The 26563-nt window shown below is 45.2% G+C and overlaps 3 protein-coding genes and 1 pseudogene across 9 annotated transcripts in view; 3 read left to right on the plus strand and 1 right to left on the minus strand.

The window, feature by feature from the left end:
- GPR173 (G protein-coupled receptor 173) overlaps positions 1-3098 on the plus strand; it is a 46775-nt gene extending 43677 nt beyond the window's left edge. For 4 of the 6 annotated variants that reach the window (XM_075538858.1, XM_075538859.1, XM_075538860.1 and 1 more), the window contains one exon: positions 289-3098. In XM_075538858.1, coding sequence (XP_075394973.1) covers positions 386-1507 — 1122 coding nt within the window. In that variant the 5' untranslated portion in view covers positions 289-385 and the 3' untranslated portion in view covers positions 1508-3098. Of the gene's footprint in view, positions 1-121 lie in introns of all 6 variants that reach the window. The other 2 variants (XM_075538856.1, XM_075538857.1) reach the window with 1 other exon arrangement.
- A 2227-nt stretch (positions 3099-5325) lies between these two features.
- On the plus strand, positions 5326-11761 carry TSPYL2 (TSPY like 2). Of its 2 annotated transcripts, XM_075538277.1 has the most exons (8): positions 5326-6282; positions 7682-7759; positions 7883-7994; positions 8065-8204; positions 8329-8423; positions 8753-9498; positions 10761-10843; positions 11620-11744. In XM_075538277.1, exons 1-7 carry the CDS (start codon positions 5500-5502, stop codon positions 10808-10810), a joined length of 2004 nt encoding a protein of 667 aa, XP_075394392.1. In that variant the 5' UTR covers positions 5326-5499; the 3' UTR covers positions 10811-10843; positions 11620-11744. The 2 variants fall into 2 exon arrangements, with proteins under 2 accessions (XP_075394392.1, XP_075394390.1); XM_075538275.1 differs by lacking the exon at positions 10761-10843 and having other exon boundaries at positions 5327-6282; positions 11620-11761.
- Positions 11762-17177: 5416 nt separating this feature from the next.
- Positions 17178-17737, minus strand: LOC142433140 (CDGSH iron-sulfur domain-containing protein 1 pseudogene; annotated as a pseudogene).
- Positions 17738-22243: 4506 nt separating this feature from the next.
- Positions 22244-26563, plus strand: part of KANTR (KANTR integral membrane protein) — a 35492-nt gene continuing 31172 nt past the window's right edge. Inside the window, exons 1-2 of the mRNA XM_075538692.1 lie at positions 22244-22408; positions 22521-22587. The gene's annotated coding sequence lies outside the window, so the exon portion shown is untranslated. The remainder of the gene's footprint in view (positions 22409-22520; positions 22588-26563) is intronic.

Below are 26563 nucleotides of genomic sequence, written 5' to 3' on the forward strand. Positions count from 1 at the left end.
TTGTCCTTTCTGTTTCTCCTTTCTTTCTTTTCCACCTGTTTCTCTTTGTCTCTTTCTTTTGTCTCTCCACTCTTGCTCTCTTGGCCTGTTTCTCTCATTACCCCTCCTTGCTCATTCCCAGACCCTCCATTTCTGTCTCACTTTCTAACCATGTATATCTTTGTTACCATTTTTCTATCGTTTGCCTTTCTCTTCCATTGTCTTGGTGTCTTTCTGCGTGTTTTTCTCTCTTTTCCTTGCCCTCATCTCTCTGTTTCTCTGTGTCTCCTCCAATATCCCCAATTGCAGGTGTAATCCAGCACGTCAGCTGATGGAGTCCCACGGGGTCCATGGAGTATCAGATTGGCTGACCCCATAGGGTTGAGAGCAGCCCTTGCCCCTCAGTATGGCCAACACCACTGGAGAGCCCGAGGAGGTGAGCGGAGCACTATCCCCGCCATCTGCATCAGCTTATGTGAAGCTGGTGCTTCTGGGATTGATCATGTGTGTGAGCCTGGCAGGCAATGCCATCTTGTCTCTGCTGGTGCTCAAGGAGCGTGCTCTGCACAAGGCTCCTTACTACTTCCTGCTAGACCTGTGCCTGGCTGACGGCATACGCTCTGCTGTCTGTTTCCCTTTTGTGCTGGCTTCTGTGCGCCACGGCTCCTCATGGACCTTCAGCGCACTCAGCTGCAAGATTGTGGCTTTCATGGCCGTGCTCTTTTGCTTCCATGCGGCCTTCATGCTCTTCTGCATCAGTGTCACCCGCTACATGGCCATCGCCCACCACCGCTTCTATGCCAAGCGCATGACACTCTGGACATGTGCAGCTGTCATCTGCATGGCCTGGACCCTGTCTGTGGCCATGGCCTTCCCACCTGTTTTTGACGTGGGCACCTACAAGTTCATCCGTGAGGAGGACCAGTGCATCTTTGAGCATCGATATTTCAAAGCCAATGACACACTGGGCTTCATGCTTATGTTGGCTGTGCTCATGGCAGCCACACATGCTGTCTATGGCAAGCTTCTTCTCTTCGAGTATCGTCACCGCAAGATGAAGCCAGTGCAGATGGTGCCAGCTATCAGCCAGAACTGGACATTCCATGGCCCCGGGGCCACCGGCCAGGCTGCTGCCAACTGGATCGCTGGCTTTGGCCGTGGGCCCATGCCACCAACCCTGCTGGGTATCCGGCAGAATGGGCACGCAGCCAGCCGAAGGCTGCTGGGTATGGACGAGGTCAAAGGTGAAAAGCAGCTGGGACGCATGTTCTACGCGATCACACTGCTCTTCCTACTCCTCTGGTCACCCTACATCGTGGCCTGCTACTGGCGAGTGTTTGTGAAAGCCTGCGCTGTGCCTCACCGCTATCTGGCCACTGCTGTTTGGATGAGCTTCGCCCAGGCTGCTGTCAACCCGATCGTCTGCTTCCTGCTCAACAAGGACCTCAAGAAGTGCCTGAGGACTCATGCCCCCTGCTGGGGCACAGGAGCTGCCCCAGCTCCAAGAGAACCCTACTGTGTCATGTGAAGCAGGCTGATAGGCATGCAGGCAGAGAGAAGGTCATGGTCACCATAATGGGGCCAACCGCAAAAAAGGATGGGGCCCCATAAAGGAGCCTCCTTTCTGAGCTTTAGCCCCAGCCCTCTGGACCACTCAAAATCTAGGCACCTTTGCCAATACCTCCCTAGGGGTAGGGACTGGGTGGGAGGTGCTCATAGTTTTGTGTGGCCTGTATCTGCCACCTCCTTCTTCACTTCTCTCTCTCTCTCTCTCAAGTGACAATTCAGAAAAAGAAAACAAAACTGAAAATGGAGGTTTTCTACTAGCAGCTGAGAAGACAGGCTTTCTTGCTTTAATGTCTCTCCTTTTGACATTGTCCAGAGGGGGGGAAATTGTCGTGTAAAATAGACTTCCAGCGTTCTTGTTGCCCTCTCTGCTCCCCTGCACCCACCTTCCAAGTTCTTTAGCAAGGTCTGGATGCTTTAAGGAGAAATTGATCCAAAAGGGACCAAAAAAGGGTGCTGGGTCCTAGAAAGCAGTGGTTGCTATGTTGTGTGCAATTTTGTTTTAGGCTAACCCTGGTCCCAAGGCCAATCTTTTCTCCCTCCCCACCATGTCCAGTCCTCTCAAGTGTTTCTGGAACGTTTGTTTGAGAAGAATAAAGAAAGAAATCCAGGATGAGTAAAAAGCTAGTCTTTGAGCTGACTGCAATCTCTCAAGCTGCCTCCTGGATCCCCAACACCCCACCCACCCCCCAACTCTTCTTCCTTAGGTTTGAAATCCACTCTAACCTCGTTTGTACTAATGTGGGTGCCATAGAGGCAGGCACACGCAGCCCCCAAGGGAAGTGGAAGGAGAGAGCTCGACTCCCTGGAGTAATTGGATCCCAAAGTCTGGGGTCAAAGAGAAATCCAACTCTAGAATTGTTTCCTGATTCCGTGCAGCTCTTCAGAAGATGAACATTTGTTTTAAGCCTTGGTAACTCTTAGAGACACAATCCCCCAAGGCACTGTGGACGTGTGTCCACTCCTATCTGACCTCATTTTGTCTTCCCTCAAGCCTCAGGGGCTTCAAGCCCCTCCTTGGTACGCCTTGATCTTCTGGGTCCTCAGTCCTAAAATTCCCTCTGCTCAACAGCCCTTCCCTCCTTTCCTCCCTTATCCCTTTACCTGCTCTCAAAGAGGAGCAGACTGCAGCCAGCTTAACTAAGTGGAAGATCCTAAGCCTCTCTCCCATGCCAGGGGCAAAGTCTGCGCCCACTTGAAGGCCAGTTTTTGTAGTTCTTGAGAGTCAGGCTGCCATCCCTTTGCCTGGGCTTGTCCAGCATCTCCATTCCCCTCGAATGTCCTCAGGGAGGGATCTGTATTTACCTATCCCTCCACTTCCCTTCCCTTCCCTTCCCTACAGAAGCTCCTCTTCTAAGCTCCCTCTCTACTGTAAGACAGCCCCAGAACTAGAGAAGCTGTGATCTAAAAAGAGTGTGGAAGGCACTCTGAACGAGAGACATTAAATGAGCCTGGCTGTGGAGTCACTCTGGGAAGGCAGCCCAGAGTAGTTGGGAGTGGGATGTGCCTGTTCTCTCAGTGATAGTGATGGGGGTGCTTTTTCCAGGGGGTGGGGTGGGACACCAAGAGGGTGAGGGGTGGATAGGGTATATTTAGGAGGATTTTCCTCCATTTCTCTTTTCTAACTGCCTGGATTCATCATTGGATTTTGTAAATGGAAAAAACTGAAATGAATAATGCGATATTGGATGTTTTCTCTTTCTGGCTGTATGGATGTGTGTTCTGTCTGTGTGACCACCTGCGGAGAGGTATGCTTGAGTAAGAGTGTGTGTCGATGTGATCATGGGGAGGCACCCCTGAGGAAAACTTGCCTGGTGCACATACGTGAACAAATGCCTGTATGCAGAGATATATACATGCATGCACACACACATAGATATGTACCTAAGTGAGAGGAGACAAAGTACAGTATGTGCCTGTGGTAGCAAGTAGAGTGATTAGAGAAATGAAACTGGAAAGCTGTAAGTGTGTGAGAGAGTGTGTGTGGCAAGCGAGTAGACTCTCAACTAATAAGATTTTCCTCCCTTGGCCAAGACTCTGAGCATGAAGGTCAAGATACTTGAAAATCCTCTCTGTTCCCAAAGCCTGGAGCCCTCAGGCCTTACCCTCAACTTCTGTCTCAGTCGCCTACCCAAAATTTAAACAAGATATTCCTGAAACTGAACCACAATGGAGAATAAGGACTGGGAATTTGAAATGAAACTTGGAGGGAATTGAGAGGCTAGGAAATAGCCCTTCTCCCATAAAATAATGGTTTCTGAAGGGATGGAAAAGTCTGAGCTGATAGCCCTCTTGAAAGGTCGACCGCATACAGTTTTTGGTAAGCTTCCAGTAAAATAAAAGGGAGGGATGTCACAGGGGACAAAATTCCGAATCTGGAAGTCTACCCAGCCAGCCCGCTCAATTAATTTACTATCTACTTACTTACTCCTCAGTTTTTGGCACACTATATCATCATTGGTCCACGCAAGTCCCTTATTGTTTCTTTCTTTCTTTCTGTTTTTGCCTTCATTACCTATCCCTGATCCAATCCCCCTCCCACACATAGGCACCCACTCTCGTGTATTTAACATATGTCCTTCCAACCCACCGTTTATGTGTTTATTTACATATCTGTGTATCTGTGAAAAAATATGGTATTGTTGTGTGTTTTAGTTTACATAAACAGTATTGTACTATAAATCTTGTTCTGTTTCTTTTTTCACTCAACATTCTGTTTTTTAGAGATCCAGCCTTGTTACCGTATGTAGATATGATTCATCCTAGTGGTCCATCTTATACATATATCACATTTTTCTTATCCATTACCTTGATGATGGATCCCTGAGTTGCCTCCAATTATTTGCTACCACCAGGCTTCAATGAGCAGTCTTCTACACTTCTTTTTAGGGTCACCTAGCTTATAAAAGACACTGCAGCTCAGATATTGGCAGTGTTTTAGTTGGTGTTATAAAATGAGAATGTGAATCCCACACCAAAGCCAGGGCTCACAACCATGCCTCACAAGGCAGTATCCACTTGTGACAGGGGAGAGAAAAGACCGAAATAAAATTTAAAGCAGTAAATTGGGGAAAAGGAAATCAGAAGATGAAAAAGAGGTGTATTTAGTAGATGAAGAGCTCAAAAGTCCAAGAATAATCTAGCAGTTGAGCTGAATCACATGTTAATGATGCACCGGAAGTTGGTGGGGGTGTTTTTTTTGGTGTGATTATTTCTTCTGGAGCCATTTTTGCAAAGGTAGAAACGTCATCGCAAAACTTAGCCCGAAACCAAAGGCTCTGGGTTTCTAAATTCCAGGCTGGTCTCCAGAAACGTCAGCCCGGGTCGCAACAGAGTTCTCCCAGGCAAAGGTTTACCAAAGCCATAGTCAGTCTCTGAAATCAGGGGGAGAAACGACAGTGAGGCCGCTCTCCATTTTATTTGCGCACATCCTCAATGCCTGGTTTTGTTTGGCGTTTTGACGTATTTCGTTCTGTTTCATTTTGTCGTTTGGGTTGGTCTTCAGGACCACTGGTACTTTCCCCATTGGGTCGATCTTGGGTAGGGCGGGGCAAAGGCTTTCACTCCAGCCAATCGCCTTACGCTTCCTCTTGTTGCTGGCGGAGGCCAGAGGCTGATTGGTGGTCCGATGGCAGGCCGTCGCAACTCCATCGCCTGCGGGGTTGGCAAGCAGATTGCTTCAGAGGGCGCCGGAGTCCGGGGAGGGCCGCCGTGGGCGGCCGGCAGCCAATAGCAAGGCGGAACGGAGCCCACGTGCCGGGGAGGAGCCCAGACGCTGGCGCTAGGCGCGGTGGGAGTCTGGTGGCATCCGTGGGAAGAACGCCAGAGCTAGGAGGTGGCGGCGACCTGATCGCGTAAGGTGCTGCAGCTCCGCTGCGGCTGGGGCCTAGGCTGCGGTGCCCGGGTGCAAAGCGAAAGGGCGAGTGCGATTCCCTGACCTGTGCGATCGCCGTCATGACGGACCGCCCAGACGAGGAGCCTCCGGTCAAGACGCGCCGCAGGAGCAGCCCTGACCTCCCTCAGTGTGACCTGCCGCCGCCGCCGCCGCTCCTGCAGATGCCGCCGCTTCCGCCTCTGCAGCGCCCGCGGCTCCGGGAAGAAACCGAGGCGGCACAGGTGCTGGCTGACATGAGGGGGGGGAGGCTGGGCCCCACTCTGCCCCCGCCACCACCCTATGTTATTTTGGAGGAGGGAGGAATCCGCGCGTACTTCACCCTGGGTGCTGGGAGCCCCGGCTGGGAGCCTGCCATTGACTCAGGGTATGGGGGGGCCACACCTCCTCCCACAGAAAGCCTGGGAGCACTCTCGACTTCCGAGGCTTCTGGGGAAAATCTAGAAATCGGCTTTCAGGTTACTGGGCCTAGTAGCTTTGCTGAGGAGAAGGCCCTAGAAACCTGTAGCGTGTGGGGGTGGCGGCCCCAGAGATTGGCTAGCCCAAAGTGGAAGGAGGAGGCTGTCATCATAGTGGAAGAATATGAGGAAGAAATGCACGGTGAGAAGAGGCGGAAGAGAAGGAAGCGGAGAAAGATGAAGAAGGAAAGTAACGAGAGGAATGCCCAGCGGATGGAGTACATTTTGGAGGCCCTGGAGGATATTCAACTAGACCTAGAGGCAGTGAACATGAAGGCAGGCAAGGCCTTTCTCCGTCTCAAGCGCAAATTCATTCAGATTCGAAGACCCTTCCTGGAGCACAGAAACCTCATCATCCAGCGAATCCCAGGCTTCTGGATTAAAGCAGTATCCTTGTCATCAATACTCGTGGGCTGGGAGCCATGACGGGGAAGGGGGTGGGGGAGGGACAGGATGAAAGCGTATGGGGAGGGCTCACCCTCAGAAAAAATGACGTGGTCTGGAGGAAGGCAGATGGAAGGAAGGGGGTCAAACAAAGAAGCGAGAGTATAGATGGGGGAGAGGGCCACCCAGCCTAGCATTTGAAGCACCGATTGCAAAGGGGGAAGAAGAAAAGGTACTGCAGCAATGAAAGGACAAGGACAGGAGAGGGATATGTGGCACGCACCAAAAAAATGGGATCAGAGATGGCAAAAGAAGAATGGGAGGGGTACATAGAAGATAAATTACCTCAGAGACGGTGAGGTAGAGGGAAAGGAAATTCATATAGCAAAACCAAAACAATCCCAAAGATTGTGTCATGTATGATCTATAAGTCTAGGTCTGCGTAGACACTGGAGATCCCAATCCTAGCCAGAATATAACACATTGGAGGGAAGTGGGATATAAGGACAACCGAGTCAGAAGAGGGAAAGACTGGGCATGGAGAGATCACAGTTAAATGAAGAAAAGGGAAGGATGGGAGCAATCCCAGTCACCATTAGTATTTACTAAGCTCATCTCTGGGGACAAACATGTATAATGCAACATGTTAACACATGGGATTACTATCCTGAGAGAGGGCTAAGTGGATACAGACCCTTGACATTTTATAGGAAATAGCACACAATCACAGATTCTTAGCACCCAAACACATAGAATATGGATACAGGTTCCCAGCATACAGATATACAAGATCACATGATCATAGGTCTCTAGCACACAAACACAGGTTCACATGGTCACGGCTCTTAATAACCAGAGATACTACGTCACCTAGACATATGTTCTCATCACAAAGACCTGTAGTAGCATGTGAACAAATGCCTTCAGTACCTACACGTGGCATTTTGTGGAATAGGACCTCAGTGTCCATCTATCGTAGTATGTGACCACGAGCCCTCAGCTCATAGACACAGCATTTTGTGTCTATAAGACCTCAGTACCCAAACCAGGAATGTTTGAGCACAGACCTTGTGAATCCGACATTGTGGGAGCATGGCAAGCATATGTGTAGCATTACTGAACATGCTGTCCCAGCACATTGGTCTAGCCTTCTTAGGACCCAGACACACAGCGATTATATGAACTATGGCCAAGCCACCTAACAAACATTTGATAGTCCACAGATACAGGCTCTCCCCACACAGATAGTGTCATGGGAATAAACAGACAGGTCATGCATGTCCCAAGGCCCACGTGCTCCAAATATATGAACTCAGGCAGAATCCTATTTCCCCAGTCTGTCTTCAGCTTTACCCGCTTCGTTGAATAGTCAATCCTTGACCTAAACTGCTCTCCTCATCAGTTTCTCAACCACCCCAAAATTTCAATCTTGATCAACCAACGTGATGAAGACATTTTCTGCTACTTGACCAACCTGCAGGTAGGCCAAAGGAATATATATGGGAGTAGGACCAGGCAAGGAATCTGGTCCGTGGAGTTGAGGGGGTTCGGTGGGAGGTGTCGTGATGTGGCAGATTCTACTATTACCCCCCACCCTAATCAGGTACAGGATCTGAGACATGTCTCCATGGGATACAGAATGAAGCTGTACTTCCAGACAAATCCCTACTTTACAAACATGGTTATTGTCAAAGAGTTCCAACATAACCATTCAGGTAAGAGGTGGTCCCAGGACAGGTCCATCTTCTTGTTCAGTCCCCTCTTCATAGTTTCCATTCCCCCTAGGTCGACTGGTGTCTCACTCGACTCCAATCCGCTGGCACCGAGGCCAGGAACCCCAAGTCCAAAATAACAGGAACCAGACCAACAGCTTCTTCAACTGGTTCGCAAACCATAGCCTCCCAGACGCGGACAGGATTGCTGAGGTAGGGTCCAGCCTGGCACTGGCAGAAAAGGCCTTGCTAAGCTTACACCTGGGGAATTGGGAGTGCGGGGGGTGGGGGGCTTATACTGTGCCTTCATTCTCCCCATGTCCCTTTCTTTCAACAGATTATCAAGAATGACCTGTGGGTCGATCCTCTACGCTACTACATGTTGGGAGAAGAGAGATACAGGTCAAACAGAAGGAAGCAAGACCAGGAAAGGTAATGGAGGTAGCTTAGCAGCGGTTCGTTAGGAATCAGGAAAATACTAGGTTAGTGTGGCAGAGGTTTATAGAGCCCAACGGGACCTTTGCAATCACCCAGCCCAATGTGTTTTCTAAGTTGAGGAATAATGCCCAGAAATGGGTGTGATTGGCCTAAGGTTTTCCATAGTATAGAAATGGCATTCTCCCACCCCAATCTCATCCCTGCAGCCCACAGGCACCTCAGTTACTACTTGGGGTGGTGCCTTCCCTGGGTGTACCTTTCCTACCCCTTCCCACCTCCAAAGACACATACGCTCCTCTACTCAGCCCCAGTCTCCCCCACAGTAATACCAAGGACGAATGTGAAGTGATGATCCTGGAAGATTCTGATGATTATCAAGCAGTGAGAGACATCAGCGAGACCTCAGACAGTGATGTGACCACTGATAATGAAAATATTTCTGACATCAAAATCTCTGACTTCATGGAGACCACCGACTATTTCGACACCACCGACAGCGAGATAAGTGACATCAGTGAGAGTCTCTGCTACAACGAGAACCCTAACCATAATGAGAGTCCTGACAATGTGACCACTGATGACGACTTTGAGACCACTGACGACAATGAGAGTGCCAATGATGAGAGCCCTGATGACAACAGTGAGAACCCTGAAGACAATAACAAGAACGCATGTCACAATGAGAATCCTCAGAACAATTATGGGAGCTCTGATGATGAAGAGAATGTTGATGACAGCAACAAGCACCCCAATAGCAATGACGAGAGTCCTGAATGTGACAGCCAGATCAATAGCAGTAACCAGGGCAGCTGCGATAGTGACAATGAAGGAGACGTTGAGGGCAGTGATGATGAAGATGATGGCAATGAAGGTGACAGTGAGGGCAGTGACGACGATGGCAATGAAGGTGACAATGAGAGCAGTGATGACGATGATGATGAAGATAGCGAAGGCTATGAGAAGGGTCTGGAAGACCCTGACCAGGATCAAGATCATAGCAACAATCTGAATGAAGATGAGCTCGAGGTGGAGGACTTCTCAGAAGAAGAGGAGGAATGCAGCGAGGAAGGTGAGCTAGACCCTTTCCTGTCTCCCCTCCGCTCTCAGAAAGATTGTCAGAGGTATCAAGGCATGGACATAATCTGTTCTTGTAGAGCCAAGCAACAGCATTCTACGCAGCTTTTAAAAGAAAGGTCAGGGACCAGTCAACTTACACATGTAATAAAACCAAGGAAACATTTCAGTTCAGGTGGCGAGTAAAGAGGTTGTGACACCGCAAAGACAAATGAGGAATAGATGGAGAGTTAAGAGACAGTGCGTGGAAAACTAAAAGGGCAGTTTGCACACAAGCATGCCTACCCACGCATACACCCACGTAGAGGGAAATGGTGGCAATCACATCGCAAATGAGCACACTCTATACCAGCTTTGGCTTTTGGGGACGTCTCAAGTTTGGTTGGAAGCAGATATGTGGAGGTGAAGTGAACAGTGCACTCTTTGAGGCCTGACAAGGGAGCAGCAAATTCACCTGAAGCGGGGAAAGGGGGAAACTAGAAAAAAAATAAATAGCATTTCAATTTGAAGCTGCATCCGTACTGAGAAATATTATAGAGTATTCTTTAGAAGAAAGGATCACATGAACAAGGACCTAGAAGGTTGAAAATACATAATACAAGAACCCTTCACTAGTTCTGAAAGCTATTTCTCACAAAAGTGGCCATATATGCTGGGGGAAATAATGCACACAATAATTTCCTTTGTGGAGTTCATGTACATTAACACAAAGGTACTGAGAATATTTTACTTTGGAACCCAGCATTTCTTTGATCACAGAAGCTATTATTCACTGTTCACCAGAAAACACGCTTTGCGGAGTGCTGAGGTAAGTTTGCATGTGGGCATTGGTGGGGAAAGTGGATTTCAGGGAACTCGCAGGTTTGTTTCAGACCTGGATGACTGATGAAAGGAAATGGCATTTCCTGGGCTGGGGAGTGGTGTGGTGGGATTAGAAGGGTAGATGGAGTAATGTGAAAGCTTAAAGGGTTTGGGGACATCTAGGTTTAGGCAGCTCAGAAGCAGGTGGTTGATATCTATGTCCCGGAATGAAGTAGAGACTTAGATATTGTAAAGAAAGGAGATAACCAGCCAGTGTAGAATCCTGTCCTTAAAGCCACTAACATTGAAGGGATAGTGAGAATTATGGATCCAATTAACAATAATGACATGCTTCCTAGGTGCCAGTCACTCTTTTAAGTGCTTTTCATGTTTTAACTCATTTACTCCTCACAACAACTCTTAAATGAGGTCGGTACTGTTATCCCCATTTTACAGACGAGGAAACAGGCTGTGATTGGGCAGAGATCGGAGAACCAGGTCATTGAAACATTTCATTCAATGCCAATTGCTGCTGAAAGGTCAAGTAAAATAAAAACAAGGGTATCCATTGGTGTGGGGGCTAAATAAATAATTTCTGACCTTGGTGAGAATCATTTCAGGGCATCAGCGAAGCCAACTCACAGGAGAAAGGGGAAACAGCAGAGAATAAGACAATGGGGACAAAATTGTAGGGGAGGGAAGCTAATAGCAGAGGTTAGGCAAGGATGCTAGAACTTGCCTTTATACAAGGAAGAGGTAGGCCCTTGGAGGTGGAAGAGCTGGGAAGACCTATCCATTCTGGGATTTGGCACTGGTTTTCTTTAGGGGCAGGGGTGGGGCATATAGGAAAAGGCACTGTGAATAACGCATAGAGGGGAGAGAGCTGCTTCAAAGATGAGCCCGTCTCTTGACAGGAGTAAGGAACCCCACCCTCTCTCCCACTCTCTTGGCTCTATAGACACTCTTGGCTGCTTGTGGCATGCAAAGGCACTTAGCAAGTAGTCCCACACAGCCAAAAGCCCTGGCTATGGGCTCTGTTCTCTACTAGAGTAAGGTGACCAGATTTTAACGTTGGTAAAGCGGGACACCATTGATAAAACTCATATCCTGGCGAAATAGTCACATGGCAGCCGAAAACCGTATACCCTAGCTTGTGCATTCTTCCCAAAAATTGGGGCTTTTTTTTAAATGCCGCGGGACGCGGGACAAATTGTTAAAAATCGGGACGTCTGGTCACCTTATACTAGAGTGATAAATACCTGCTCATTTTAACTGTTCTCCTCCATTTCCCTTTGTCCCCCTTCCCACTCTGTAGGCAGTGAGCAAGAAGAGGACAGCTTTGACTCTGATGAGGCTGGAAGTGAAGAAGACTACGATATGGGGGAAGTGTTTCAGACCCCAAACTCGTGGGTTATCCCTGGAAAGTAGGAGAAACGGGTGTGTGTGTGGGGGGGGGCGGGGGGCGGGGGGCGGGGAGCCTTACCCTTGATGGGAGGAATCTGCATTCTCCCCACCTTTCCTTACTTTCCCTGCCCTCAGCTAGGGCCGCATGGCCCCACATTGCACTTATGGAGTGACTGATGTCGTACACGGGTTTAAAGTGAATTATTCTGGTTTAGTTATTGTAGTTCTTTTGAGGGCAGAGGGAAAGGGCACTTCTTCCTTCCTTTACCCCCTCCATTAGGCTTCTGTGCACAGCTAAACGTATTTATTGTGTTGCCTTTGCCAGGACCCCTCTATCTCCTAAACCTAGTTATTGCTGACCCAGCCACCGCCCGCCCCGAGCTATATAGATTTTCCTGATCCTGAAATGGTGAGGGCCAATGTGGCCATAGTCAAAGCTGCACTGGGGCTTTAGGGACTTAGTGGGTGGCTCTGCTCTTCTGCCATTCTGCAACTTCAAGCCTGTCTCCCTGCTTCATCCCACACTTACGATTAGTCGGCCTCCTTGTTGTGTGTGCGTGGGAGGCCACTTCACCAAAGCCATGTTTACCAGCCCTCCTTCTAGAAGCCCCACCTTGTTCTCTGTTAACCCTAATGATCCTAATAAAGTTCCAAGCAAATTCAGAGTGCCGCTTCTGTCTTTTGTCCCGCCCGCCCTGTATGCCGCCCTCTACGGCCATTTCCTGTTCTCACAGCCCCATGTGTAGCCGCCCCAGTTGCAAAGACTGGAAGATTCCGTTTGCTGGGGGTTTGGCTGCCCTGGGAAAACTCCGCCCCGCTGTGGGGCTGGTGAGTCCCACCAATGCGGATTGCCTTAGCCAATCACAAGGCGAAGCTGAGGGAACCGCCTCCTGCTGCCGCCAAGGGATTTGATGCAGAGGAAAACCCTAACCTCTGGCGCATGCGTACAAGTGGCTGCCTACGCAGTAGCGCTTTCATGTTTTTAATGATTCACCTTACCATTTATTGTGCGTCACATTTTTCCTCGGGCTTAAATGCAAGCTGGGCGTGGTCGAAGCCAGAGAAATCCGTTTTTTTCTCATCCACATGTAAGAGATAAAGATAATTGATCTAGCTAGCCTTCACAACAGCCCTAAAGAAGAGACCCAGGGAAACCTGGGATGGCAGAAAAAGACAACTCTGGCCCTGATCGCTTGTGTGCGCACAGACTAGAGTTACAGGGAAAGTGAGGAAGCCGGTCATCTGAAAGGCAGGCTTTATCTTGTAGTCCTTGAAAGGGTTGTTTCACATTTATATCATAACTTTATTTCAATGGACAACAGAAATATCTCCCAGATTCTTTCTGAAAGCTATTTGGGGGCCCGAGGGGGGAGCATTTTCCTTCACCCCTTCCTAGCCTCCCATAGATTTCTACAATACACGTAAAATTTCCTTCCAACACCCATATTTTTCTGGAAGACTTCAGATAACGGTCATATTTGCATTTTATAGAATACTTTCCATAAAACTAAGGTTCGTCTGTAAAATGGAGGGACAGAGAGTAGTAAGGAAGTTGATGCCGTGCTTCAGTTGAGACTGACATGGTGAGAAGGAATATGAGCGTGGCGTTGTTGGTTGCTTCATTTTTGTTTTTAGTGCATTATTGTAGAGCCCTGGTGGTGTGGTGGGTTATGCATTGGGCTGATAAACTCAAGTTCAGCAGTTTGAAACCACCAGCTGCTCTGTGGAAGAAAAATGAGGTTTTCTACTCTAAAGAGTTATGGTCTAGGAAACCCACGGGCTCAGTTCTACCCTATCCTATTGTGTCACGACTGAGCATCAACTAAATGGCAGTGCATTTGTTTGTTTTTGTGAGGTATTTCGTCAACCAACAAAAAACTCACTGCCATTTAGTCGATGCCCACTCATAGTGACCCTAGAGGACAAAGTGGAACTGCTCCTTGCGAGTCATAATGGCTGGTGCTTTGAACTGCTGGCTTTGCAATTAGTAGCCCAATATGTAAACCCACTATGCCACCAGCGCTCCTGTGTAGTATTTTGTAGTTGTCCCTCAATTGGGATTTATTTGAGGTTTTTTCTCATAACTGGGGTTATAGATTTTTTTAGAGGAAGATCAGAGATAAAACATCATTCTCAACAACATCATGATTATTCGCTGCTTATTAACCCTGTTCACCTGGCTGAGGTAGTGTTTGTCAGGTTTCTCCACTGTAAAATAATTCCTCCTCCCCCAAGCTATGCTATACTATACTATACTATACTATACAACACTACACTATACTACACTATACTATACTATTTGGAAGGAAGCCATAAAGCACAGTGCATGCTCCACCTTCTTGGTGGAGAGCATTAAAATAAATTAATTGGAATTCTGTATGAGATATTTGTCTATGAGCAATTTTGTGGTAAACTGAAATTACTTGGTAGGGCTTTTCTATCCATGTCTTTGTAATTCCTACCAGATGATTTGTTGCGGGTATACAAATGGGGTGTGTGAAATACTACTAGAGGGCATCGGTCAGTTTTGCCATTCTACTGGATATATAAGTGAGCTATCTCAGAAGCAGGAAGAGAGGAACCCATGACAAGAAAGAAGAGTCACCAGAGGATCCTATGCAAGATCCCTGCCTAAAGTGGCTGAGGCAGCAGAGGCACCAGAGGTTGAAGCATTGAGACCATGAGGCAGATCTGAGAAGCAGTGACCCATGGAGGCAGAGACTAAGGTACCACGTGGGTAAGAAGCCAAGGACCTGCCAGCATGACTGAGAAGAGGCGCTGCTGACAAAAGAGCCTTATCCTTACCATTTTATAACCTGTTAGCTACCCTAATAAACCTCCATCATCCTGAGTATTATTGTGATTTCTGCATGGCCATTGAAATGGATCGAACCCAGGAGAAAAGCAAATAGAATAACGAAGGATGAAGGGTGGAGGCATGTCTGATCTCTACCTTGTGACAATTGGCCTTGGGCTAGTGTGCAATTGGATACTTCTCCCTTCTGTAGCCAGAGGCGGTCAGATATGTCTCCCATGCCATTTCTTCACCTTTTAGCAGGTGGGAATATTGGATTCAACTATGGGAAGAGAAGGCTAGAAAGGAGTTTGGTAAGGTCTCTCCTCTCTCATGATTTCCTCTGTGAAACTGTCATGCTAATGTAATACTACTTTTCATGACTCTGATAAACGTTAAGGAAAGAGCATTCATGTTTCTAGTTCTAGCCTTGAATCACATTCTCAGAGGTAAATAGAGGAGACAGTGTTCTCGAAAGGGGATATCTTGACCAAGGTAGCACAGTACCTCACGGCCAGACATCACAAGGCCAAACCCTAAAGCATCTTGCTCAGAGAGAAGAGAGAGAAACATATGGAGTCATTTCAAAGTAGCATGAGCTGAAGTGGAGGGGAAGAGGGAGTAGCACGGAAAGACCCTAGAATAGGCCAGGAAGAGAGAAATCTGGCAAAAGGATCTAGCAGGCCTCTGTTTCACCTTCTATAAATTTGGACCGATGCTTGGGGATGAGCCTAAGAGAAGCCACTTGATCCTGAGATGGAGTCTAGTCTTGAAGTAGGGCTCTGAAGCCTGACTTTCATTTGTTCTTCTAGGATTCCTATTTGTCCCCAAATAATCAAATGTTCAACCCCTCATCCTGACATTTGAGGGCCCTCTTCATGTATCCTGTCATAGGCTTCCAATCCTCAGGGAATGCCAGTTAGGAGCCTCTAATCTAGTTGGTTAGGGTGCTCGTTTACTGGACTGAGGTGTAAGAGAAGAGGATATTCTTTGGTACTTGTTCCCTCTACTGTCACTCCTCAGTGTATGTTTTCAGGAGCTACCTAGCCTGGGCCTCCAAAAAGAAGGGTAGTACTAGGAAGTCTAAGGTAAAATTCAGCTCCAAAATACAGTTTTTTTTCTGAAGACCAAAGGGAAGGGACCCCATTTTCTGAGACTTTAAAGAAAAAACTAAAAGGATGTGTAGTCAGGACTATGTCCATGCTATTTACCCTATTACCCAAAGCTATTGTTAGTATAAATAGTCTCCAGTCCCTTAAGACTTTAATCTGTACAAATCAACAATTCATGTATTGTGATTCATATCTGCCCTGCACTCATATAATTTTCTTTTTCTCAACAGTGTTTTAAATTCTATACCATTAGCTAAACTAATGACTATCAGTGCATACTGGTTACTCATTGGGCTCCTAACTGAAAGGTCAGCTGTTTGAAACCACCAGCCAGCTCTGCTGGGGAAGGATGAAACTTTCTATTCCTTTGAAGGTTTGAAGGCTCAAAAACTCAGGGGCAGTTCTACTCTGAACTATAGGGTCACTATGAGTCAGCATTGACTTGATGACATAAGTGATGCCCCTCCCTCACCTGGGATGCTCAATATTGTTCTCTAACATATCATCACAATGATGTCTCTAAAGTGAACCAGAAACATATAAACCATAGATGCATGAATGAATTTGGGGCTTGCAATGAATTCTAGCCCCAACCTAACAATTTGTTCTTATGACATGGCCCTGTCAAATGCTCAACCTCATGAAGAGATCACTGAAGATATGGGTGCTATAGCAAAGTGTGGTGAAGAAACTAGATGGTGCCCAACTATCAGGAAAAATTGTGTCTGAGGTCTTAAAGGTTCAGTTAAGTCCACATATAAGAAGCACACCAGCTTGTGTGATCTAAGAACTGTAAATAATATAATCCAAATCCAAAAGAGGGAATGATAAGAGAGCTTAAATTATGAATACCAGGTTTGCAGAGGCTGTGGATGACAGTGGAATCCCCCACTCTGGCTGCAATGTCCACATATAGATTTAGCCTCTAGTGAATCACCTCTGATTACAGTCAAGGAATGTGACTAGTCCTGCTTTCAAAGAGAAAGTACTGTAGAGACAAATATACTAGATAGAACTAGATTAAAATGCAACAGCTTATCTGACACCACCCCTACTCCCTTTTTGACCCATTTAAAAGTTGCATCCGTGAAGGGGAAATACACATGGATTTAGCCTCTAGTGAATCTCTTCTGAATACAGACTAGAAAGTTGAATAGCCTGTGTGTTAGGTCGGGTTGACTCGAGAAACAAATCCTGGGGCATTTACATGTGTGTAAGAGAGAGCTTTATATCAAAGAGCAATTGTATATTACGAAAACATCCCAGCCCAGTCCAGATCAAATCCATAAGTCTAATATTAACCCGTATGTCTGATACTAGTCCATAAATTCCTCTTCAGACTCACACAGCACATGCAATGACACCGCATACAGGAAGATCACCAGCTGGTGGGTGGAAAGTCCTGTGGAACCAATGGCAGTGGACGCATCTCCAGGGTTCTGGTTGCCATCAGCCTGGCTCCATGTGGCTTTTTAACAGGGAAGTGAAGCAGGGAGAGAGTGAGGCTCACCTCTTCTTTTGTGTGTGTGTGTGTGTGTTTTCCTTTTTCTGACTCAACAAATGTGCACCACGATGTTTCACCAAGTAAGGCAGATGCCGTGAATGTAAAAGCTGTAGTTTACGATGTGTTGTACCACATTAGAAACCAGGGGCTGTGAATTAAACAGAAGTGGTATTCATTCTAATGAAATAACCGGGGAACATTGACAGGTTGGGTGGCAGCATCAGAAGTGGCCATTAAGTTTCTTTTTTCTTAATGATCAGAGGTCCCACGTTGTCTCCAGTCTCCTCGTTGTGTTTCGTGTGAGCTCCGTCACAGAATGGGAACTTTTTGGATCTCCAGCAACGGCAGTACACGGCTTTATTGCCCAAGTCCTCCATGTCGAAAGCGTGTACCACCTTGGGGTTGTCTTTCTGGATGTGAAGATTTACCATGGCTTTTTGGCGATGATCTTTAACATAAAATCTCTTGTAAGCTAGATAACCAATTGCAGCTGTCCCCGCAGCGATGGTCACTGCTGCGATCCATTCAACTCGTACGCCGGAATTGGATGTCAGACTCATGGCTCTGTCGTTTGCAAAGCGTGTGCACAGGATACTGAGCACTAACAAGGCTCGTGCGAATAGCCGAGGCTCACCTCTTCTGATGGCAGAATTAAGAGAGTAGTTCCCAGAATCCTGAGAAGGCCACGCCCACAAGGAGGGATCAATCAGACTGTGACCATTGACAGACTAGAGTCCACCCCTTCATTCTTTTATCAAATTGACATGAAATTGCGTGACTACCACACCTCACTATCATGCGGAGTGCATTGCAAAGTGGATTATGGCAGATGTAGTTAGGTTAAAATTCAACACCTTATCATTTGATCCCTTTGGGCCCATTTTAAAGCTCTAGTGTTTAATATTTTCTGCTCTCTTTTCAACTGAGGATTTTCTCTGTTTTATTTTGTTGTTATTGTTAGATGTTTTTGTTTCTTTGATTTTGTATGTTTTCAGTATATGAAATCCACGCTGGGTAAATCTATAAAAACAATAACTGGATTAATGGTTTTGCAGGGGTGGTTCGGGGGAAATAGGGCACTAAAACAGCAGTACCAGAAAGAAGAAAATATTCTAAAATTGATTGTGGTAATGATTGTACAACTCTCAATGGTGTACTTGAGTTATTGAATTGGCTGATATGTGGATTATGTCCCAATAAAATTGTTTTTTTAGAAGGTGATACAAACTCATGATCCTCACATTCTGGATTACTTCTTCTATAACAGGTTTGAGCTTTCTTCTGGCAGTCAATAGCATAGTAAATATTCTTCATCAATACCATAATTAAAGTACATCAATTCTTTTATAAAATCTCTATGACTTCTATTGGTGACAAGTTCCAAATACAACTACTATTATGGCAGTTTTGAATATTGCATTCAATATTTTTAAATGCTAAATTTCAATGATCAGAAAATGAACTTTAAAATGTAAAAAAATTCCCACCCAAATGTATGGGACATCTCCAAATTCTGTACTGGACTCAGATGAAGGTCTGTAGAACCCTATGTATGGACACATAATTATTAGTTTGAGCCATTTTCTTAAAGAATTTCATTTGTTACAAGCTCATGCTTATTCCAGCATTATTTCTAATGGTAAAAGCATGGAAACAACCTAAATGCCCATCAACAGATGAATGGATAATCAAAATGTATTACCAGTATGTACGTAAAATGGAGTACTATGGAACCATAAAAAATAACGAGTTTGGGAAACATCATAACATGGATGGGCCTGGAGGATGCAATGTTGTGTGAAATAAGTCAATCCCATAAGCACAGCTATTGTATGAAACGAATTTTATACAAAGACAAGAACAGATACGTATAGAGATCACTATTCATCAGGTAGAAGCCCTGGTAGCGTAGTGGGTTCTGCATTTGGGCTGCTAACCTCGGGAACAACAGTTCTTGGGAGAAAGCTGAAACAGGATCTCTGTGAGTCAGAATATACTCGATAGCAGTGAGTTTGAGTTTGAGGATGGGGAATGGATTGGAAATCGGTCCCTGTATTGTAGGTACTCCTTATTTGAGGCTGTGGGGAAAGTATCAGTGAATATGGGTGTAGTGAGCACAATTTCACCAAAGTAAACAGTACCCTTAAGAAGGATATACAAGGTTAAGTCAAGAATATTGCTACAAAATCGTGTAACTTTTTATTGAACAAAAATTAAAATATGAAGCTATTGCTTTTCGGCGTAGCTTTCATCTAAATCTAAACTCTACTGAAAACAGTATGTCCATTTCTCTAACTCTCCCTCAAAGAATTCTGCACTCTGATTTATACCAAGGCAAAACAGCAATGTTGACATCCTCAGGGAACTTAAAAGGTGTTCCTTTACATTTTTCTTTGAGCTTGGGGAACAAAAAGAAGTCTGAAGCAGCAAGATCAGGGCTGTAGGGTGGATGTTGACAGAAATTGTGGTAGGACAACCCTTGCTGTCCTTGATATTGTCATAATGGGGAAAAATTCCTCAGTGCAACTTACCTGGTCTTTCCTCACCAATGTAGTTTTCAATTTTCTTAAGACTCCTTCCTAATAAACATCCCAAGATCATCCTGTGTCCTTTGAGAAAATCTATCAAGGTTGGAATTACAAAATACAAGGCCAGAACCTTCTGAGTTGGCCTTTCTACCTTGAATTAAACTTTCCAGCAGATATCCACAGACGTTACTGCGCTGTTTGGGTTTTGCTCTATCATATTGATAAATCTAATAGTCATCTCAATTACAATTCGTTCCATAAAATAGTTTCATTATCATTGATCTTGCTTAAAATATCAAAGGACAGATCAGCTATTTGAGCTAGCTGAACTTCATGCAATGCTTTTGGCACCCATTAAGCAGAAAGCTTGCCGAGGCCAATACGTGAACTTAAAATTGAAAAGGCCAAACCATGTGAGATGCCAACATCAGGAGCTATCATGCAAGGGCAATTCTACAATCTTCTTCCACTAGCTTAAGCTTAAGGACTTCAGCCCTAGCTTCTGTGTTCATTGAGGTTTACGGTTTCCCCTTCCCTGGCTCATTTTTGAGGTCTTCCTGGTTGATCCATCTATAAATTACTGTGGGGCAACATTCCCATAATCTTGTTGTAAATCTTCAGTGGTTTGGAATATACACCAGAGTTTTGTTAAAAATTCAATATTAATCCTGACTTAAAAAACAGGGTTTCTCATGGCACAAAAGTATACTTAAAAAATCACTTTATGAGTGGAGGGTGAATGGGTTGGAAAGGGGGAACTGATTACAAGGATCCACATGTGACCTCCTCCCTGGTAGATGGATGGCAGAGAAGGGGGGGAAGGGAGACTCCGGATAGGGCAAGATATGACAAAATAACAATGTATAAAATACCAAGGGCACATGAGGGAGGGGGGAGCGGGGAGGGAGGGGGGAAAAAAGAGGACCTGATGCAAAGGGCTTAAGTGGAGAGCAAATGCTTTGAGAATGATGGGGGCAGGGAATGTGCGGATGTGCTTTATACAATTGGTGAATGTATGTGAATGGATTGTGATAAGAGTTGTATGAGCCCCTAATAAAATGTAAAAAAAAGAAAAGGGAAAAAAAGAAAAAAAAGAAAATGATTAGGGCAAAGAATGTACAGATGTGTTTTATACAATTGATGTATGTATATGTATGGATTATGATAAGAGTTGTATGAGCCCCTAATAAAATGTTTTAAAAAATCACTTTATGAGTACTCTTATAACATTCCACACATCAAATTATACCAAGCATATTTGTACATATGTTGCCATCATCACTTTATAAATGTTTACTATTTGAGCCCCTGGTATCAGCCCCCCCCATCCTCATGACCCCTAGATAAATGATAAATTATTATTATTGTTTTCATATCTTACACTGATCACTCTCTCCCTTCACCCACGTTTCTGTTGTTCATACCCCTGGGGATAGGGGTGGGGGTTATGCATCGATCATTGCAATCAGCTCCCCTTTCCTCCCTTCCTCCCCCCACCTTCCCCCTACCCTCCTGGAATCATTACTCCTATTTCTGTTCCTGAGGGCTTTATCTGACCTGGATTTCGTATGTGTGTGGGCTCTTATCTGTACTAATGTGCATGCTCCGGTCTAGCCAGAACTGACAGGCAGGACTTGGCTCATGATGGTGGGGGGTGAAGAAGAACCAGAGGAATATTGAGTGTTTCATCGGTGCTATAGTATGCCTTGGCCTAGTCTCTTTTTTTTTTAAGGCAACATATTGCACTAGACAAATCTGCTGCACAAGACCCTTTTTAAAGTTTTGAAGAGCAAGGATGGCATTTTGAGGATTGTGTTCCTGACCCAAGCCATGGTATTTTCAATTGCTTCATTTGCATGTGAAAGTTGGACAGTGAATAAGGAAGGCCAAAGAAGAATTTATGTATTTGGATTATGGTGTTAGCAAAGAATATTAACTGTATTGTGGCTGGACAAATCCCTATGAACCACTTGATTCTCCATCCTAGATGTTATGGAGCTAGGAACTCTGCTAACTTTAGGCAAATGACTCGATTCAAATTCCAGCTGTTGTGTTTTGAGGTATGGGAAAATGAGGGCACGATATGGGAAATTAAGGACAGGGTCCTGCCTTTTCACGGAACAAACTGACCCAAAAGCCCCCAAATCATTGCCATCCAATCTGTTTTGATTCATAGCAACCTTATAGGACTGAGTAAAACTGCTCCTGGGTTTCTAAAGCTGTAAATCTTTACAGGAGCAGGAAGTTTCATCTTTCTTACCGGGGCAGCTGGTTGATTCCCACGGGTGACTTTGCAGTTAGGAGCCCAACTTGTCGTTTTGGGGTTTATCTATGGAGAGTAACCCTCTAGCAGTCCGTGATATCTGGTTTGCTTGCACCAGGTCTAGGTTTGGGCTTCACACCCAACTAACCTCTCCAAGCCCAGTCCAATAAGCGGGCGAGGGCAATGAATATTTTTCTAGCCAATCTTGTGGAAGGACTTTGCTTGTGAACCAATCAAAGACTCTCAAGGGGCGGAGTTTTCTTCAGCTTGGATTCCGGCTGGCTTTCCTACTAGGTGAACATAGTGCTTCCAATTGCAGCCAATCCAGGGAAGACAGAAGGTCACTCCTCCAATGGGAAGCATAGAGCCCTCCGGAGCTAGTGGTGAGGTCTGTAACCCAGTCCGCCTTGGGGCCCGCTGAAGTGCGCACCCAGCGTGTTCACGGGATCCGGTCGGCGGCCTCGGGCTGCGGCGCCGGCGCTGGCGACCTGAGGTGTTGGTGAGAAGCTGTAAAGACCAATAGGAGGATGGGGGAGGGGTGGGATCTAGGGCGGAGCACAGGCGGGTCCGGGCCTAGGCGAGCCTTCACCTGGGCATCCTCTCAACCCTAGATCAGCTGGTTGCGGAGAGAGAATCGTGCTGACGGTGGAGATAGAATGAATGCGCCCTTGGCCCCAGGTAAGTACCCTGCAGTTCCCTCCACACGGAGCCACTGCCCCGTCCCTGCCCCATTCTCTTGGCAAAGTGCTCTCTGCAAGTGTGCTGCGCTGTCTGTATGCCTATAGCTCTTCATTTGCCCCGTTCGCTCCTTGTGTCACCCCATCTCTCTGTCTCCATCTTTCTGCCCGTCTCCGTTTCTGAGATTGACTGTAGGAGACTGAATCCTGATCTGACCAGTTAAAACCCACCAAGAGACCTTCAGCAATCCACCTCACCCCTCTAGGCCTCAGTTTCCTCATGTGTCAAATAAAAATTTTTTTGTCAAATAAAATTTTTAAAACTCAATACCAAGTCAATTGTGACTCGTAGTGACCTTATTGTACCAAGTAGACTATGCCTTTGGGGTTCCCACTGTGAATCTCTATGACAGCAGCAAACTTCATTTTCTGTGGAGCAACTGGTGGTTTCAAACTGCTGACCTGTGGGAGTAACCCACGTCACCACAAGACCGCCTATCTGTCAAATAAGAGTCTTTAACATCTCAGAACATGTACATCACTTTACCGAGCTCTTGTTCACTAGAAAAATCTCAGTAAGTAGTAATAGTCCTGATAAAAAATATCATCTCTCTTCATCTCCGTGTTTGCTTTCTCTCTGTCTACCTATCTCTTAACCACCCTCACTGCCATCGAGTCTATTCCAACTCATAGCATCCCTATAGGACAGGGTACAACTGCCCCTGTGAGTTTCTGAGACTATAATTATTCATGGGTGTAGAAAGACCCATCTTTCTCCCAGAGCTGGTGGTTTCCAACTGTGGATTTTGTGGATCAAAGCCAAACACTGACCATTCTACCACCAGGGGTCCTCCTGTAGAGGTTCACAGCTCACTGTCCTAGAGGTGATGCTTACTCATAGCTCCCCCATTTGTGGGGTATTATTTCTAAAAATGAGCTTGACCTGAGGACATTTGGGACTATGGAGTCTAGCCTTGAGTTGCTTCTGATCTCAAAGAGCTCTTTGTTTCCCATCTAACTTTGTTGAAAGGTAGACAGCACAAGAAACCCGGGGTTGTGTCTTCATATGCCCCGGGCATCCTCTTGTTTGTACCTTTCAACCAGGCCTTCTGATCATCAGCAAATTCCCTTCTGTTTTAACTCTGGCTTGTGACCTAGTCCTTTCGTTTTGTTATTGTTGTTCATTTGTGCCATGTCTATTAGACCCATCCATTTTATATTGTATATTTTGAAACCCCATAATACTATTCGGAAACGAAGAGCATAGATAATAGAATATACACATCGAATTCCCTGCAAATCAATATAGTGCTCTAGTCATAATGTAAAGGAGAACTAAATAAAATGCCTTATAATAATGCAGTAAATGTATTAATATGTGAAGACTCAGACATGACTCCATTAGAAATAACAATGGAATAGTCTTGAACACAATGAAATGTTCTTGATGATAATGATACTTGTACCTGTGTATCTAGACATAGGAGGGTGCTTCTAAAACTTGGTGGGGAAATGGAATTGAAAGATAATGGAATTTTTCCATGAACTTTCTTTCCCTAACAGTTTTATTGGTATATAGTTCACATATCATACAATTTGATAGTTCAGTCACATCAAGAAGAGCTGTTCAATCAGCACCATAGTTTTAGAACATTTTCTTCATTCTTGCACTCATTGTTCTTAAGTGCTCCTCATTTCCCCGGTAACTTCCCCTGTCATCCTCCCAAGGAACAATTAATCCAGTTACTGTCTCTATGGATTTGCCTATCCTGGATTTCATATACTTAAAAACAAACAAACAAAGACAAGAATAGCAAAGTAAAACAAAGAAGACCTCAGTTGAAAAGAAAACAAATATTAAAAACTAGAACAAATTTAGATGGATTATAAGGGAGAACCAATGATATAGAGTGCTAAAGTTCAACCTGACTGCATCTGCAACAATCCACTTTTCTTTTCCCCTTAACAATCCACTTTTCAATGCATTCTGCATGTTAGCAAGGCTATTCAAATCCCTAATCCATGGTCAGAAGGGATTCACCATATATTTCCCCTTCACTTAAAAAAAAACAACAAAACTTGGAGGGGAGGAAGGGAAAAAAGGAGGAGCTGATATCAAGGACTCAAATAGCAAGTAAATGTTTAGAAAAAGATGATGGCAACAGATGTACAAATATTCTTGAAACAATTGCTATATAGAATGTTATAAGAGCTCTAAGAGCCCCAAATAAAATCATGTTTAAAAATGTAAACAGCTTTAAAATGGGTCAAAAAAAGAAGAGCAAATGATAAGATAGTACATTTTGGCCTACCTGCATCTGCCACAGTTGACTTTGCAGTGCTCTCTGTCTGATGACAGGTCTACACAAATCCCTCACTTAGCATCAGAAGGGATTCACCAGAGGCTTAATCCATGTGTGGACTTGCAAATGGATTTTGGGCTTCCCCTGTCATCCACAGTCTTCTGCAGATCATGTGTTCACAATTTCAGCTCTGATAGCATTCCCTTCTTGAGATTTGGATTACATTATTTAATGTCCTTGGATCACATTGGCTAGTGTGCTTCTACCATGTGGACTTAGTTGATGCCTCACTTAGATGGCTGTTTGTTTGATCCGTGAATTTTTTGTTGATTGGTGCCTTAAAAGCCAAGAATGTGATTTTTCTAAATGATGAACAATTCCTCGTATAGTTCTAAAGAAACAAGTGTACCCTTCTTTCATTTATATGCTATTTAATTTGTAGAAAAGTCAGCATATATTTAACAATCCAAGATCTAGTTCTCTCTGACCTTATCTTCCACCACTTTCCTTCTTGCTTATTCTACCCACACTATCTTCTTTAATGTTATTTTAACAGAGTAGTCACATTTCTATCTCAGGGCCTTTTTCACTAGACTATTCCCCCTACCTAAAATATTCTTAGGAGTCCTGGTGGTCCATGGATTAAAGTGCTTGGCCTTAGAAACGCAATGGGGCAGTTCTCCTGTGTCCTATGACAGAAGCAACTGCACATATGTATAAGGCTCATGCCCCAAATATCTGTAAGGCTCACCACGCCTTGACTGTTTCAGGCCTGTCACTTTTTCAGTGAAGCCTACCACAACCACCTTATTTAAAATTGCAATCCTCCTCTAGCATTTACCCGGCTCTGATGCTTTCCAAGAGAGCCTTGGTGGTGCTGTGGGATGAGCATTGGATTGCTATCCGTGTCAATCTCACCAGCTGATCTGTAGGAGAAAATGAAACTGTCTGACCTCTGACGATTTACAGCCTTTATGATATAGGTTCCCAAACTTATTGGGCCTACTGTCCCCTTTTCAGAAAAACTTTACTCAACACCTCCCCTGGCAATTAAAAACGTTCATGCTATAGTCCATAATCTAGAACAGAGGGTAGATATTTGCTTCTGTAGTTGCCCTGGATGGTTCCAGTGCTGTCCAGGAAATGCTGCTCTGTGGGATCAGAAGGGACTTAATGACAGTGGGGTTGGGGCTTCTTTTGGTTTTAATTTTTCCACAGTACTATTCACCTTATTAAAGAATATATCATTTATCTCTTCATTACATTTGCTATTTAGAGTTATCTCCATGATGTATCCTTATTACCTTGGCACATAGTTGCCTCTCTCAATACTTATTTGTCAAGTGAATAAATCTTTTATAAATGAATAAATCTGTCTACATGATTGTTTGGTAGGGCATACTAAAGTTGAGTGTGTGATAGTTTTCTGCTGTGCCAGGCTGTCTTGTGCATTGCAGTATGCTGAGCATTCCTCAACCAGGCCCACCAACTGTCATTAAAAACCCACTCTTCTATTACTGTGATGGTCAACAATGCTCCCTGATTGCCCTGGACTTCTCCCAGTCCTCAATGAGAAACCTCTGAGTCATCGGTTTTCAACCTGTGGGTCTTGACCCCTTTGGAGGTTGAATGGCCCTATCACAGGGGTTGCCGAATTCATAGCAGTAGCAAAAT

The sequence above is a fragment of the Tenrec ecaudatus genome, chromosome X, assembly GCF_050624435.1.
Source record: "Tenrec ecaudatus isolate mTenEca1 chromosome X, mTenEca1.hap1, whole genome shotgun sequence".
Lineage (NCBI taxonomy): Eukaryota > Metazoa > Chordata > Mammalia > Afrosoricida > Tenrecidae > Tenrec > Tenrec ecaudatus.